General features: G+C 43.5%; 1 protein-coding gene across 4 annotated transcripts in view; it reads left to right on the forward strand.

Annotated features, from left to right (window-relative positions):
• Positions 1 to 18,154, forward strand: part of LOC117208771 — a 182,505-nt gene that overhangs the window by 159,806 nt on the left and 4,545 nt on the right. For all 4 annotated transcript variants that reach the window (XM_033450104.1, XM_033450107.1, XM_033450105.1 and 1 more), the window contains 7 exons: positions 558 to 829; positions 4,043 to 4,195; positions 5,750 to 5,944; positions 6,621 to 7,009; positions 9,668 to 9,904; positions 13,261 to 13,440; positions 16,692 to 16,839. In XM_033450104.1, coding sequence (XP_033305995.1) covers positions 558 to 829; positions 4,043 to 4,195; positions 5,750 to 5,944; positions 6,621 to 7,009; positions 9,668 to 9,904; positions 13,261 to 13,440; positions 16,692 to 16,839 — 1,574 coding nt within the window. The remainder of the gene's footprint in view (positions 1 to 557; positions 830 to 4,042; positions 4,196 to 5,749; positions 5,945 to 6,620; positions 7,010 to 9,667; positions 9,905 to 13,260; positions 13,441 to 16,691; positions 16,840 to 18,154) is intronic.

The raw sequence follows: 18,154 nt of genomic DNA on the forward strand, positions 1-18,154 counted from the left end.
CCTTGTGTGGAGGCTGGCGTCTTGTAGTAACGTTGATAGTCAACGACAGTGATTATTAAATTAATTATGTAACTAGATCGTAAAGTGTTTTAAAGAACTATTCTCACGATACGGTGAAGCTTCGTTTATATCAACTTGTCGGGCAACAAATAGTTTATCCCTTAAATAATTTGTCCATTGCGTTCATATAAACGAAGTGCTATCCTGGCTCGTTTGAATTTTCAGATACTCGTTTGATTCAACGACGTTCCATGGAGATGACAATTCTATTTTCCAAGTAGATTATATTTCGTTTAATTGTCAATAATCGTCGTCCATTTTTGCCAAGACAAAAATAACTTCTTTATAAAAGAGATTATATGTAAAAAAAAAAGACGTACAAAAACATGTATTTTATAAAATATATATATATAAAGATATATGAAATTGCAGGAAAAAATCATCGATTTAAAATGGATACTTACGAACATCGATCTTTTAAAATATATACAAAGACGTACGATTACAAAATAAACGAGGAACATAGAACAAAGAAGAAGTAAAAATGACGATTCCAGGTATGACGCAGCCGACAGGAACACCATCTTCGACGGAATTGACTTTGTCAACGTCCTCGAGCGACTACGCGAACAGCTCGATGGCGATGCCGGTGCAGATGGTCGAACAGCCATCGACCACGACGAAACCAAGCAGCGAGCAGTACCTCGGGGATCTGATATCCGGAACCTACTGTTCCCGCATATTCAGCGACTGCGACCGGAAGAAGTGCAGACTACAGTCTCCCAACTTTCCCGGATTGTACCCGCGCAATCTCACCTGCTACTACGCGGTAAGCCCGTTCGAAATTTTCCACCCCTGGAAACTTTCGAATAACCACCTGCCGCCCTGTAAACACGAAACGCCGAAGAACAGCGCAGAAAATTTTCGCAACTTCTTCCGTTTGCCGGATAGGATTCTTCTCGAGGAGAAATAGCTTTCTGAAAAGTTCCTTCCTTCTTTGATTGATAGAACTTGATAAAAGTTTCTCGTCTCGTTCGATAATTTACCTTTTTTTATATATAAGTACATATATAAATAATATTTCACGCAAGGAGACGATTAGAAATTATTCGCTGGCTGAGGTAGCTTCTCTTGAAAAATTGTTTCTTGGAAGATCCTTTTCTTCCAATATGGAAGACTTACGAGTGCTCCCGCTGCTGTTACTATCTTCTTAGTTTATGTTACGTAACATCTCGCGTCGAGTTGGAAGACTGTTTCTTTCGAAAATTAATAGACGGAGGAATAAAGTTCGAGACTCGACGATTTCCTAGCTTCGTGGGGTTGCATGGGATTCGTGGAAAATCCTTTTAGCAAATGACCTAGGATGTTAAGCTGTAAACTCGCACGGTACTTAATATCGAGCTAGAAAATAGTCCGTACGAATTGTAGAAGCCTTCGCTGTTTATTTTGTACCGCAGAACTCGAATACGGGATCATAAATCTGTAGCGCGCAGTCCGTGGCGACGATTCCGGAGACCGCCTTTCTTAGCGAGTTATTTGAAAATTTATGTAGCTGTCCGAAGGAAGAATGAAGTTGGAACGAGTAAGTCGCGCGGTACGATGAAGCTCCTTCGTTGGAAATGGCTCGATTTCTGGTGTTTACGTAATTCTTGGAGGCTTCGTGAATTTTTCCAACTTCCCCGCTGTTCCCCGTGGGTATCCGAGTTGTTATAGTAAAGAAGAAAATTTATATAAAAATAGTAGACGCAAATTCTGATGGAGAAACGATTAACGTGTTTGCCTGTCACCAACGTGGTTCTTTTTACTTTCACGATATTCACATTCGAAATAGCGACTTTGATGTACGCATAGTGGAAAATGTTCGAACATCTATAGACAACTTTTACGAATACATTATACGAAACAACAGACTCGACTATCACGACTACATCTACTATATTGTATCTTATATAGTATCTCGCAAATTTTATATGCATTCCCAAATTGCTTTCGAACCTTATCACTGTGATCGTAGCCTTCCTTTCTCGTCATAGATCTGAGGCGGATGAAAAGAGAGAGAGAGTGCGTTTCGTCCCGGGACTACCGATGGACTCGTCAGTAAGGCTATGCCCGATAGTCCCTGCCTTAGACGTAGAGGGAGTCTCGCTAGGTGCGGTATTTATATCAATCGCTCGTATATTCAACCGCTAGCGAGTTAGATAGACAGACTCGTTGTCGTCGTAGCCCTCTAGTGTTGGCGGTTGGTACCCGCGGATCGCCCGGGAGGTGTTGCGCCGCGTTGATGCCTCGACCTGTCGGCGTCCTGTTGATACCGATCCGCCACAGACCTTAATAAAATTTCCAAATCTCTAAAACGTAACACGCACGATATAAACATGAAAGTTTCCTGCGATAAGCGTTCAAATACTCTCGTAAGAAATACTACGAAGCAAAATCGTGCACGTAGAGAAAATATCATCGCGCAAGAAGGATCTGATTGCACGAAATTATTTGAAATCACAAATTACTAATTGCCGATGATTACTAAACGATGATCCGCGAGGAAGTCGATGAGAGGGTGTCGGCCGATCGAAATCTCGACGACGCTCTAATGAATATTAACAAAGCTGTTCTGTGGAGCGTGAAAGGAAAGGGGTGTGACGTTGGAATGTTCTCCGTGACACGCGAAACGTTGCAGGCTAATCCGAGGAACGGTATTTCAGGTCGAAATCGCACGACGGTCCGAGCAAATTGAACGGGTCGATGCACGGGCTCGGTTTCGAAACGAAGAGGAACGAACGCAACCAACGTTGGCATTCCGACGAAAATTTACGAGGCACCGCCACGAGTGTACAACCCGCGCACCATTATTCTCCTTTTGCCCGCTAAAGCCGATACGACCCGCTAAATACACTTCGATACGACCACTGAAATTTTCTGCACCCGGTGCTCACGAAGGTTGCGCCAATTTCAATGTCGTTTCCACGACAGTCGCAACGAGGTACTTTCGTTACACGAGGAATGGAGATTGGATCGTATGGAATGCGTGGTAAACAGGGAAGTAGAGAGGTCGGTTAGTCTAGAAATAGGGGAAAATAAAAGGAGGACGTTAGATGGCACGGGTGACGCTCGATGTGTAATCGTTGGATAAGGAACGTTGATTAAGACGATAGAATCGAGACACGAGAGCGATCGATACGACTATATCGTAAAAAATGAAGGACACGCGCACAATGGTGTGTAAACGTTTATGCTTTTGCGAGGGACGTACGCGATAGGAAATACGCGATCGCGGCGGTGCTTTGATCGAGAAGTAATTTAATTTACCACCCTCCTCTGAACGTGGTTCATTCGATTAACCGATACACCTCTCTGATTCGAAGTTCGATAAATTGTTTTTCGGATAATATATGAGCGACACGAACACGCGTGAAGATGGATAGATAGATATAAGCGTAACGGTAGAGATAACGTTAATAAACAGGCTAAAAGAACAGGATTACGAAAGGAATGGATGAAACGAGAGCGTGGGAAAAACGTATGGGTAAAATAAAAGCGAGAAAATTGCGCAAACCAAAGTCTCTTTTTTTAGTCTAGAAATAAAGATTATTATTAATTCGATATTAGCGATAGAACGCAGAATATGGCCCATGCATAATCCATTTTTAGTCTGACGTCTGAAATCAGTCCGCCCTTTGTATTTACGATCGTTCTTTTCTTTTATCATATCGGGTTATCGGACGAGTGTTAAACCTTTTTGAGGTCGGGTTTCTGCTCGCAGATAAGAGAAATTCTACAGGGATGGAATAACGGCATTACCCGATAGATGTTAGAAGATCACCGAACAGAACGATATACATTTGATTTAATTCGTATCGTAGAAAAGTGTTGGAATAAAGTTTATGATTCAGCTTTTATTTCTCATCGGACTTTATGATCCGGATTAGTCTTCTTCGTAATCGTCATTCTTATCAAAGTTTATAATTTAGAAAAGGTTGAAAACTTATCCGACCGCTCGGTACAACACCTCCTAAGTATCTTCCGTATTAATCTTACGACACAGGTGAGGCAGCACGACGTACCAGCAGGGAAACACGCCTTAATCTCCGTGAAACAGCCTCGGGGCCAATTGGTGGCCATAAGAGCGAGGCCAGCCACCCAAGCGGAATCATCGCCTCGCGAACTTCGCCTGTGGAAGGACTGCGATGTGGTTCAGGTACGTAGTAAAACCCGAAACGGCGAAAATTGCATGGATCCAGATAAATCCGAGACGTCGAACGATGGCTAGCCAGGGCGAAACGCCACGCACGTGACCGATGGCGTGGTATCGGCCAAGCCGAACGGTCGTTACGCTCGCACGGTAATTCCGGCGGGTGTGCTTCTTAAATCACGAACACTCTGCCAAATTTATCGATCCGCGGAGAAGAGAAACTATCGCCGTGTGTTCTAAGTTGATAAGCGAAATTTATTGGCGGACTATAGGGCCAGACCAGATAAGAAAGATAACGCGAGAATTCTGGCGAGTAGCTTCAAAATAGCCGACGAAAGTTTGCGGACGTACGTCAAACTACTGAAAGACCCATCCGATCGAGCGATTAATTGTTTTCTGAGAAATTGAAACGCGATCTTCTCGAGATTTACAGTGGCTACGAAAAGTGTTTGCTCGTAGCCTTATGTTCCGATACGTTTTCTTAGCGGGTTTTCCGTTTTATTTACACGGTATGACATTTTTCGTAGTCACATGAAAGTATTACTAAACGATACAAAATTTATGTAATTGATACGTAAATGCTATGATAAGTACAACGGTGTGTAAATACTTTTTGCAGCGCTATAAGAGCCAGCCGGTGTTACAAGATTATTTATATTTTTATGCGCATATTTGATATTTGTAGTTTAGTATTTTACTTTATGTTTATTTTATTTATTATTGTTTAGTCCGTGCCTTTCGGCTTTGGACGAACTTTCGGGTTTACATCTCTTACATCTAATTTCCTTCTTACATGTCTACCTCCCCTCTTTCCCACTCTATTCTATTGCACTACCTTGCTTATTCTACCTCTAAAAACTAAGCATTAGGAACTATAAATTATCAACTAACGACTAAAATCTATTGCCACTTTGGTCTTTAGCCTCCTTGTTGTGCCTCCTCCTTGTCGTTTGCCCTTCTCTTCTCTATTATTGCTTTCAATTCTGCTAGACCTTCTCCAGTCACGTTCAGCGTTTTTCCTATGTCTTTTGGTCCTCCCGTTATTTCATATTCTTCTATTACGTGTCTCAGGTCTTCTTCTTTCCTCCTACATAGTCTGCATCTTTTTTCTCCCTCTTCTTTCCAGTATTGCCTTGCTTTGGTCTCGTTTCCGCATCTGAATCTTGCCGATATTCTTCTGTCCTTCCACTTCATCCTCCCTTCTAAGTACTTTGGTAATTTCTCTTTGGCTATGTTTCTGTAGTGTATGTTATACTTGGATTCCCTTATCCTTTTCCCCCTCTCTTCTGTTTCTCTCTTTCTTCCTTCTTCTATAATTTGGTCTGCTGTCATCCTTTCTTGCTCCTCTCTTAGTATTTTACTTTATATTTACGTTTGGATTTCTGTAGAACTTTGTTATTACCGCACCGTTCTGCAAACTTCATCTGTGCGATACAAAATATGCCAAAAACTTTTCGATTAACCGTGGCTGGAAAAAGTTCCAGTTCCTTTTTTCGTCGTACTATTTTTCCCACCGAATGATACTAATTGTAAGAAAAGGAACGTCGTTCTGGCCCACAGGATTACGTGACCGTGTATGATGGCTACACGACCCGGGACCCGGTGATCCTCAAGTTCTGCGGAGGTGGTGAGCCGGTGCCGGAAGCCACTAGCAGCGGAACCGAGATCCTGGTCGAGTTCACCACGTCTCCTTACGGCACGTTCCTGCATCCAACGCCGCCGCATTCGCTCCACGGCTTTCAATTAGAAGTGCAAGTACGTGGTAATTCTGTTCAAACATTCATGGGGCCGGAACAGCGTGCTTTACACCTGACGGTGGCGAACTACCGCCCCCTCGGTTCACGGATCGCATTTAAATGGTTGGTCGGAGCAGCCACCGTTACCACAATTTTCTTCGGGAACGACGAGCCAACGAGATAATGAATTTTAGGACGGGGATTCTTCTTCCCTCCCTTTTTTCCTCTCATTTCTTCCTTTTTTCTAACCAGTTAAGAGACGTTAATGTCGATGAATTCCTTTAGAATTGAGTAACGAATTTTAAATCTCGTATTATACCCTTTCTTCCATCATCCTTCTTCATCTGTTTACTTTCTTTTCTATAAACATTTACAAGGATTAATAAATTCCTCTGTTTTCTACGTAGCAGCTAATCGTCTAAAAACTCGAATTCCTGTTGGAGCGGCAACAACTATCGTTGCTGAAGTAGAACAAACTCGAGCGAAATGCTCGAACGATAAACCGTCCAAGTTCTGATGTGCCTGGTACAACGTAGGTTATCCTTGAGTTTCCAACGTGAATCCCCCCGCCCCCCTCATTCGTAATAATTCGAGAAATTAAAGTATAAACCTTGGGACGTCTACAAGACCAAAATAATTCTTCCGTTTTTCCCCTAGTTCCTATCTCGTTGTTTCCCAACGAACTGTGCTTGCAGGTGAAGTTCGTGGACGCCGACTCGCCGACGTACGCGAAGAACAAGCATTGCGAGTTCTGGCTGCAGGGCAGCGGGGGTGGTGTGCTCGCGTCTCCACGGCATTCCTTGCCACGGAACAGCACGTGCCTGTATCATCTTCGCGGCGCTGGGCCGGCGCTTCCAAGTCCAACGCCACCGCGTCCTTTGCCCAAGTTTCCAGAGCAGAGGCCGGGAACCGTGTGGAGGAGACCGGCACCGCGACCACCGCAGCCACAGTTCCGCGTCTGGCTGTCCATCCTCAAGTTCCACGTAGGCACCAGCTTGTCGAGCAGCGACGAGGACTGCTCCACCACTCTTATGGTGTGGGACGGCGAGATGATGCCACTCTCCGAGTGCTACGATCTTGCCTGGTCGGTTTAATCCCCTTTGATTAATCGCGAATGCCTCGTTAGAGCCGACGAGCTTCCGCTTGTTACGCTGGTTTTTCCGGAAAACCGATCCTCGTCTTCGTATTTCGTTCGAGTTCCTGACGAGCAGTTCGGTGACTCGAATGTTCTTCGAGCAAGACTACGATTATGGTGGATACGTGTCCCCATGGATACGTCAGAACAATCTTATGACTCAACTACGCGCTTTCGTGCAAATTCCTGATCTTTCGTAGATCTAATTTTAGACGGATGAAACCTAAGTAGAAATTTATTTCATCCACTGAACGTTTTAATAAATATAATACAGGCTGTCCCAGAATTGATGGTACAATCGTCGACGAGGTGATTGTACATGAGAAAATAGGTCGAATATATGAAATAAATTTTTTTCACTCGGGACTTTGTTTTCGAGAAAGTGGACTTTGAATTTCCTCCGAGCACGCATGCACTTGACCATATCGTGGAACACAAACCGTATGCCATAGGTTTATGAGTTATAACAAGGCACGTGATTCTTAACATTTACCTCGTTAATGCAAATATTGTTGAAAATGCTGGTCACCGGTACCGTATACGCAGGAGTGTTCTCCGAGTTAGATCTTCGTGCACGCTTTTTCCGCCGTATTTCCCCTTTTTCCTCGAACGCGAGAACGATCCTCGCTGTTAACTGTGCAAGACTTGTGTTGTCTTTGGAATAAACTTTTGATTTAATATGTACGCTTCTTTCTACATAAATGAATAAAGTAAATAATGGTTTGTAACGAGATGCTTTTAACCACGAGATAGTCAAGCGCATACGCGCTCGGAGGAAATTCAAAGTCGATTTTCTCGATAACAAAGCCTCGAGTGAAAAATACGTATTCCATATATATTCGACCTATTTTCTTATTTACAATCACCCGCTTGGCGATTGTATCATCAATACTAGGACACCGTGCATTTCGAATATTTCGTATATGTTTGAACGTAGTGCACATTTTGTGCATTTTTGCAACTTTCAATTTCCTGGAAATTCCTGGTAAAAATCCGCGACCTACTTATGACTATGTATATGCACTTCGGTGGCTGGATGTTTCCTTCGTCGGAACGACAGTTTATTGGAACACATATCCACTGTAACCATAGAACTTCACGCGAAACGTTCGCTGGAAGAAATATAGCGAGATGTTAAATTGAAATACAAGGCAGCCACAAATCCGTCTATGCAGTGACATTCAGGGACGCAGCCATGTACGATTCGGACCAAAACGCTCTTTAAGATATTTTGCTTGATTGGATACATGTTAACGTACAAAGTCGAGTCCTAAATCAAGAACATCACGGTTATCGCCAATTGATATCTGCACAACTTTCGTCACTGATATCATCGACGGCATCGGATCCGTGGAGACGCCATTTCCCAGAGGACTCGTGAAAACAGGAGTCGACCTCTGACAAACACAAAACAGAGACCTTTAATCCGTCGGTTCTCCTTACGGAACATCGATCGATGCAGTGACATACGACTTACACGCAGAATTCTACGTTTTCCAATAATAATCGAACCAAAGTTAAGATATTAACAGCTTTTGCGATATGATCAACTTGTAGATGAAAGCTTCAAATATCGATCAACGTAACGACTCGGGCAACCGTTTGCGTGGTCTCAGTTTTTCTTGAAACGTCAAAATGTATTTCCCACGGCTCTCGTTTCCTCGGATCTGTCGAAATTCCCTCGTCAAAATGCTCGAACGTTAGTCGAGTCTATAACCACGTTCTATTTCTTCCACGCGAACCGCACGCGAGAAAAAGATCGTCGAGTTCTTCCTGTCTGACCAAAATTCGTGAACTCCACTGTAGCAGAGTCTGGGCTGCTTTTATATACTGCACGACCAACGGCTAAACCGCGGGATCCTCGTGTTTGCTTCTGTTTAGTTGAGTTTGCTTTCTTGTTACGCCATGCTGTTAACAGATCTTCTTGCCTGGATGTAGTTTGGTTTTTCTTGTCCGAGAGTTTGGAAGGGGTTTGGGTTATGTAAAGAGGTTTCGGGTAACTTGTCCCTCGGTTCAGAAATTTCTATGCAGCGATTCGGATGATTTATAGGTAGACCCTCGATGTTTGAAGCTCGGAAATTAGTGGAAAGTGGATTCGCCCATGAACCGTAGACCGGTGTCCCGCGTTTCTTATCTCAATCTCGTCTTACGAGATAACGATCTTCGTTTCGTTGCGATACGTCAAATTGGATACGAGGAAAATGACGAGATTAACGAGAAAATTGACGCTGCAACGATTCTCCAATCTTTATACGCATCTCGAACATCCTTTCATTACGATTTATAATCGTTTAACAAGATCAACTTAAGGCAATATTGAAACGAGAAATCGTACGCATCGACGATAGCTTTCTCGTATTTCGTTCGAACCAGAGATATTTTTCAAAGAAATACAATTACATCGGGAATGACCGAAAGAACGCGCCGATAAAAGGGATTTCCAATTAGACGAGTCTCTTGTAAAGCTCGCGTGACGCGATATTCGCGAAGATTCTATCGTCGCCCTTCTCTCTTCCAAATTTCATCGCACAGACGCCACCCGCTTTATCCACGCCCCGGGCTACTTTAATCTGCTTCGATCTCTCAAACATAATCCATCTCGAACAGCGAGAAAGAACACCAACGTCACGGAGACAGATCCGCCGAGCCATCGCACCCTCAAGCAGCCCGCCCCGCTGGAAACACCACCCTGTTGGCACGTTATTGCAAGGACAAGGTGCCGCGAACCTGCGACCACGCCATCCTACAGAACACCAGTCGTCCCTGTTCCCTTGGCGAGAGCTTCGTATCCAGCGGAAGCAGTTTGACCATCGAGATGCGGATGGTCGAATCGACGGCTCTCAGGCGAGTGTAACTCGATTGCACGATACGGGAGGGAAAGAGGGAAAGCGAAATGGGGATGAACGAAGAGAAGGGGGGAAGGACGGGTGGAGAAAAGCGGTTTCCGTTTCAATTACACAGGCCGCGTGCCGTTTTGTTCGACGTTGTTTCACGTGAGCGTTATCGATCGACACGGCCGCGTATTATGTTTTCTCTCGAGCGACGATGTAATGAGATTTCGCCAGGACTATCCGCGGGAAGCGAGCTTTTATTGGCCCCGACTTTTCCCGAGCTTCTCGAAAATTATCGGCAACGATCGGTGATTAGAGAACGAATCCTTTAGATATCTCGTTTAATCTTCCACGACTGTGAACTTCCTTTTGGTTGCGATACGCGAGAGCAACTGTTTCTACATCTATAGTATATTTCAAAGCGTCAAAGTTTACACGGTACAGTATAACGCGTAAAGATAAGTAGAAAACCAGTTTGTATTTAAATTGCATTAATATCCACGGTTTAATAAATAACTATTACGAACGAATTATTTGCAGCGATACGATAACGTAGGGATGAAAGAAAATAACACAGGGATCACGGCCAGATTAGAGTCACACAGCATCGTAGAAGATTAATACCTACGAATCGAAGTTATTGGATATTTTCGTGCGAGCTGAATGTTTCACGAGTTTTATTCGATATCTTTAATCTTCGATAATGGGAAGCAAAGATTATCGCGGACTGATAATCCATGACGAGAAAGAAGAGAGCCTTTAATCCTTCGCTCGATGAAACGTCGAGTAATCGTTTCTTTCGATCGACTGACGTTTAAGTCAAAGGGAACGAAACTTCTCGAGGCAAATTAAGATCGGAACTTGAAACGAAGATTTTGAACGGAGACGTATATTTCGCGCAGAACCGGCTTCCTCGAGAAGTCGGAGGTCGAAGTTCCGGTATTTCGAGATGTCGTGCTACTCTTTCCTTTTCCTCGTTTTCTTTTTTCCTCCCTTTCTGCGCGCTCAAGGGGTGGAAAGCTTTGAATATAAATTCAGACGAAATTTGCTCGTGACATGGAGCTCGTGGAATCGATACAGAACGTTACACGCGAGGAATGCGGAGGTTTTATGGCGACGCAGCGCAATATCTGCCGCACTTGCACGTTTTCGCTACCGACCTCCCGTCGTCAACCTCTTTTCTTCCGTTTCTCCGCCACGGTTCTCCCAATATCAGTTATTTATAAGAAGCGATTTTTCCTGCGCGTCGACCGCACCGTTGCGAGTCACTGAAACGCTCAGATTCCACGGAGCTCAGGTCTTTAGAAATTTCTCTGTGAATTGAAAGTCAATCCTGGAACAAACAGATGTCGCAGTGTTTCCTTCGCAATTACGTTCTCTGATTATTTCGTTTCCCTTCGTGTCGATATATATGGAATTTGATTTATAAGAACGCGATTAGAGTTAATAACCGTAGAAACTTGTAGGCAACCGAAGTAGAAGAATTTCGCCAAAGAAATCGAAATGGCACGTGAACGAAGAAATATGTGACGTGGTCTAGTAAGGAAAGAGTTTAAAGCGTTGAAAAGTCGATTAAGATCGTTTCGACTTTCTCCTGTGTTATTTCCTGAGGAAAAGCACCAAGCCAATTTTCTAGAATAATTATTGACTTCGCAAGTTAACAATTAACGTCGTGTATTGGTAACAATAGTAGACAAGTATTTATCGCGTTAAGAAAAATTATAAAACATTTTTAAAAAGTGAAGAAATCAACCATCTTCGTTTAAGGGGTAGAAAGGCTACCTTCCTCTACCCTTTTCTTCTCGAAGGCGTAAAATAGCTGAAAACAAAGCGGACAAACTTACCACGGAGTGCGTAACTTTAAACGCGTTTATCTCGGAAAGTCATTTTCGCGTGTTAATCTCATTTTACCGGAGCACGTCACGTGTATACAAAGTCGGCTACAAGTATTAAGATACCAGCTGATATTTTGTACAAACTGCATGCTCTTTGTTGTTTTTATTTGATATATATACAAGGTGATTGGTAACTGGTGGTACAAGCGGAAAGGGGGTGATTCTAGGCGAAAAAAGAAGTCGAAGATATAGAATAAAAATTTGTCCAGTTTGTATTCTATATTTTACTCCTATAAACGTTAAATACCGTTCTTAATAATGTTAAATATAAAAAAAGAAATTATAATATAAAATACCAAGTAAAGCAAAGATTGTTAGATTTTTTTAACAGAGATGCGACGAGTGTCGCGATATTTACGACCGGCGGTCGTGTTCGATAAACTGAAAATTGCGATTACCCTACAAGACAAACAAATTTCTAAACTCTCTCGGGAAGAAAGAAGGAAGAAAAGAGCAACCTATCCCGAGTAACTTTCATCCCCATCGCGAACAGCCTTGTTCATCCCTTCACCCTTTGCGATCGCATCGTTGGAAATGCCTTTCCGATATGCCATTATACAAGCTCGACCGAGGGAGTTCAATTAAATCGAGCGGATCTGGATAAAAAGAAAAGCATCGGGATTCGCGTATGCGAGCACGAGTCATTTTTTAATTGGCCGCACAAGGGGGCGGTGATGATCGAGGAATCGCCTCGTTTAACGGGTTAATAAAGCTAGGGGAAAGGGAGGGTCGTTTCATGCGGAAAGGATTAACTAGACCGTGCGACGCATCCGCGTTCCGTACGGCTATCACGCTCGAATACGCGGTCTTCGTGTCGGGCTTGCAGTGAAAAATAAAATGTAAATAACCCCTTTTGCGACGTGCTTCGATAAGCGACAGACGTCGACAACCTGCGAGGGATAATTCCTCTCTATAGTATCGAACGTTGATGACCTGTTACGCGTTTCGATGAATAATCCCGTATTTTTAGCGCGTCCATACTTTTACGATCACGATCACGATGACGAGGATATTCTCTATATACGAGAGACGTGTAGTGCGGTCTTTGTACCTGGCACGAGCTGCATTCACCTTTCCGGTAATTATAGTTATCGTATAATAAGAAATTTTCGAAAGGAACGAATTGCACGATGTTCTTACATGGAAGCGTATATTTTATTAGGTCCAGTCGTAAGTTAGTTTATATTTGGTTAAACGAATGCTATAAAATCTATCCGATCGAAAAGCGATTGTATTCCAGTTCTTTAGAAATCTCGCGTCGGAAAATTCCGACAGGTATTTTTACATTCTTCGAATAATATTCGTAACATTTTCGAAAATTCACGCGCCGGTGAATTTATTACTCGACCCAATCCACTCTATGTATATGTAAAAAGATCAGTGAAAATTTTCAAATTGTCGAGGTTCGACGTTCCACGTACCTTTAACGAGCTTCAGACGCATACCGATGACGAAATTTTTCTCCATTCCACAGGCCAGTAAATTTTCGCGCGCTCTACGAATTCGTGGATCTACACCAGGACGGCGATCCTTACGGCAGCGGGCCGTGTTCGAGGATCTTCTACAGCCGCAATCGGGATCATTATCCCGATCGTAGATTCCAGGCGCCACGCGACATTTTCCTTTATGGCCGTGGCGGCACGAAAAATATGAGGTGAGTCCACCTTGCCGCCACTTAACTATTGTTCCAGACGCTTTCTCGATACCGTAATGTCCTTAAGGCCATGGTGAAAGACGAAGATCGGGGCCACTGAACGCCAGCTATAGCCTCGACGAGGATTTACGTCGCTCGGGGCAATTCCTGCTCTTTATATTCTCTCATCGTTGTTCCTATATGAAAGAGGAAAATTTTAAATTATAAACAAAGAACTCGGCAGCAAAATTGGGAAAATAAATTCGTGGATGAGGAAATGATCGCGAGTAGATAAAATCTCGGGCGCTTTTTGCTCTGACGAGAAATAGAACAATAATTCTGTCGTTTCCGCCTCTCGATGTTATCTAAAAAGTATTGCATATCGAATGGAGAATTTACTCCGGGAATACTCTGAAGAATTTAGAAAATCCAAACGACTGTCGCTTTGTTAAAAATACTCGTCATCTTTATATCTGTAGCTTTTCACCGCATCTTGAGTCTTGCGCAACTATAAGTCCCAAATAGACAGACGAACGTAAAAGGGTACAGTAAAGCGTTATAGTAACGATAATCGTGTGCTTAACGATGGTAGGGGCAACGAAGTCAGGTTCGTCCCATGGGAATATGTAAAAGTTAACACTTTACCGACCGCTAGCGATTCAACAGCACACGCACGTCGACCGGCATCTCAGGGCAGGGCTCTGTTTTGGTTTAGACTCTCCAATCTTTCGATTCTTTTCGTTTATCGCGAACGGTAAGTTTTCCAAATTGCTATAAAACTGTGCGAGCTTACAAAGCAACGCAATTGACGCAACTGAGCAAGCTACCTTAGTACCAAGTAACAAACTACTGTTCAAATAATGAGAAAGATTGTCGGCGACAAAAACCGATTAATAGGCCGTCGGTCGGTAAGTGTCGGCGACAAAAAACCGATTAATAGGCCGTCGGTCGGTAAGTGTCGGCGACAAAAAACCGATTAATAGGCTATCGGTCGGTAAAGTGTTAAGGAGAGAAGCAAGACGCGCGAGGTTTCAATCGACGATCTGTCCATTTAAAGGGCTGCCCGGAGAAAATGACGGAACGATCTAACGAGGACAAACTCTTTCTCTTTCCGTCGGCCGCATCCGGCTTGAACGGTGCTCCTTTTACGCGCAAACGATTCCGCGATTTCGAATGAGACGCACGTCAGTAGCTGCTCGCCTCTTCGTTTCACCTCACAGAAGCGATAGCCAGCCGTAAATAGACCCTTTGTGCATCGCGACGAAAGTATGCGCGTCTTTTTCTTCTTTTCTTTTTCTTTTTTTTTTTTTTTTTAGAGTTTCGCTTGGCGTCTCGTCGCCTCTCGCGAAGTTCCTCGACCCTGTTTCGGTATCGAGGGAGAAAAAGAGGAAGAGGAAGAGTCTTCTTTTCTTAGAATACCATCGACAGTGTCGCCACAGTAGATCGCTCTTCGTCAAACGCGATTATTTTCTGGCTGCTGCTGCATCTTTTCGTTCCTCCTACAATATATCTAGACTCGTCTGAAGATATAACCGACCAACGTTTCGGGAATCGCGAGGTCGGAAAATTTTTAACGAGGCAAAAAAGACGGGTATCAAAGTGTACGCGATTGAGACTTGCACGCGCTACAAATAGCGTTTACAGCTTCTTCCTATCCGCTGTAACTTCACGAGCTTAACAAACTTAACAAACTTCCTCGAAGTAATACAGACAAAGTAAAATAAAGACGTCTCCTCTTTAAAATTTCTCCAAATCACCCGGTAAACTCGAGCAAATCGACAACACCTGTTCTTCCGCTACAAACTTCCTCTCTTTTCCATTCTTCTAGATTTCTCGCAGCCCTCGAAACAGTCGTACAAGATCCCTGCCAACCTCCCCTATTACAGATTTCCCTCTATTTACCCTTCGAACCTCCTCCGCTTCCTCTAAACTCCGCCTCAATCAACAAAACTCCCAAAAGGAAACACAAACATCGTCGAAAGTCCTACTAACACTGAATTTCGCCGTTTGCTTTCGACCTCGCGAGAACAACTCTCCAATTCCGTTACCGTTCATCGATCCTATCCCGCCGAAAGTTCCCTTGGCCGGCCATTAAAGCCGGACGTCCTGTTTTATGGGGCCATAAAATCGACTTTACGTCTTCGCGGCTGGTCCTTTCTCTTTTCGCACGACCGTGACTACACCTACTTTGGAAAGTCTTCGTTCATAAGGGGTGGCCCGGTCGTTATCGTGAATAAATGCAGCCCGGTTTTTCCTATCGATCGTCGCTCGCGTCGTTATTTGCTGTTCAAATAGAATTCCACTGCTGCTTCACGCGTGGGCAGGCTGTATCGCGTGCTCGTTTACTTTATTCGTAATTATGATTACGCGACACTCGTTGTCCGCGGAAAGGGACAAAACGCAGCGGCCAGTACAATGTTGTAAAACTATCTGGGAAGCACTGCACCAGACACTTGTACAATTTGTTTTTTTTTCTAGAAAGAGAGAGAGAGGGAGATGTAATATTTCGAGGGTGAATTAGGTTTTTCTGGAATTTTTCTCGACGCGATATTTCCTTGAAAATTGCAAAACAGCAATTCTATCTATCGATATCTTTTACGTTTATAGAATGCAGAGGAATTGCCCTCGATCGTTTTATCTTCTCCTGCAATCTGCATCGTTACTACCTAACGCTGGCAAAAATTTAAAAAATCGTCCCGAACACTCGCCAGATATACAGTGGCGTGGAAAAATTCACAGCCAGATAATTTTTTCAAAAGGTGACAGCGCGGAAAGAATTTTAAATAACATCGAGGATGTCAGAGTATGACAAGTAGAAGGAAACGCTATCTAAAAAAGACTAACTAAACTAACACACACGCCGTTACCTTAATCGAAACTTTTTCAAAATACCGCTTTTTAGTGCGATAAAGCGAAAAATCTATCTGGCCGGATTCTTTTGCCATACTTCCTTATGTCACCGCTTTCTATTTATCTACTAGAACTTCAAAACCGTGCAATACCATTAGCGGCATTAACAAAGAAAACGAAATAGGCAAAACTTGGTCGAGATAATGCTCGATACGAGTCCGCGAAGTTTGCAAAGGAATAGAAACCGATGATTGCTTTGACCGCTGGTCAATTAACGAAGGAGAAACGTCGTTGACCGGTCACTTTCCTCCTCGTAATCTCCTCGACGTGGTATCGATCGGGAAAGCGATTCCTTTGCGTGGCCGACCGGCCATGTAAATTCGATTAAGTGACACGAGTGCAGGCTACAACGGATTTTCCAGCTGCGTGTACAGATTCGAGGGCGAGCACGATGAGATCGTGAAGCTGCGGTTCAACAAGCTGTTGAACGGAAACCGGACGTGCCGCAGCGTCTCCAGCCCGAACTTTAATCGGCTGCTCTGCGTCGGATCGGACAACTTCTCCGTGAAGGTGAGTCGTATAACGACGTTTCGAAAATTTCAATGAAAATCTCGAATAAGAGTCTGATGCGTACTTCCTGGGGAAAGACGATTTTCACGACGCTTTCACGACGGGTGTCACGCGTGTATACGCGTCGCTTTGGCTGCCTGGATGACTGTGATAACGAACGAGTCGTAGAAAAATTATCGCAAAATAAAACAGACGTTTGCAAGTCATTGAGAAAATATAGAGGAACGTTTAAAAAATAACTTAATTTAGAGGAGAACGCGACAGAATTACGCAGAGAAAATAAGAAACTTTGGCTGTAAAAATCACGTGCAGAAAACGCCTGGCCGTGAAAGCGTCAAGCTGCTACGCTCTTCCATGATCAAACACCTAACGCGCTACTTGCGTTCAACGTTGCATCGCCATCCGCCGAAATATCTGTGTTATCGTGCCATATTCTACGTAAAACCGTATTTCACTGTTAGTTCAATCTTAACCAAAATGCGATTCGACATTTCTATCTGTCCCTTCAAGATCTCCGCTACCTCTGGCGTAAGATAGTTTTTGGAGATAAGAGGACGTATGACGTGAATACGTTGGCTCGCACCTTGGAGGGAGTCTGTAGACAAAGGCGCGTGAATCGCGAAATCGTATTCAGTTTCTCGATTTTCCTTGTCTTTTTTTATTCAGCGCGTTTTCGATACGAATTGCATAATTTCGAAGGGAAGCGTTTATCGCGCGTGATATCTTTCGACGTACGTATTGTACTTACAGGTCGCGGTTTATTCGCTCGTTCGATATCCTTTTTCTTTGTACGGTCATTGAAAGCGCACCGAAGCGCTTCAGATTCTTCGTTTCACACCCTTTTTCCCGCGCGTAATAACGAGCCAGAGTCGCATGTTCCAATTAATCTTCGAACAGGCATTGCTCCATTTTATATTTGCGCGACACGAGAGCACTAGAAGGGCCATTCATCTTTCCTGAATACAGTTGTTAACCCGACGAACAACTGCACGGTTCCGACAAAGCTGTAAGCCTGCCGTTGTTCGTATAAACGCAAGCAATCATACCGTCATACAGTTCTGTTTAAAGATTAATCACAGAATCGGAGTAAACGATATTCGAAGATCGAACATTCGTATTCCCGTTCGAGTTAAATTTACAAAATTCCGTAAGCTCCCGGAAATATCTCTAACGCGATTAATCTGTAAAATTGAATCAAAGGCAAACAATAATCGGACGATTTACTAATTGGATAATAAATTCCCAAGACGCTACTAATTCGGTCGAAAGACCGGAGCACAGCGGCAAGCGAGCAACGATTTTAATTTAAAGTTTG

This window comes from Bombus bifarius, unplaced genomic scaffold (assembly GCF_011952205.1).
Source record: "Bombus bifarius isolate JDL3187 unplaced genomic scaffold, Bbif_JDL3187 scf7180000008162, whole genome shotgun sequence".
Lineage (NCBI taxonomy): Eukaryota > Metazoa > Arthropoda > Insecta > Hymenoptera > Apidae > Bombus > Bombus bifarius.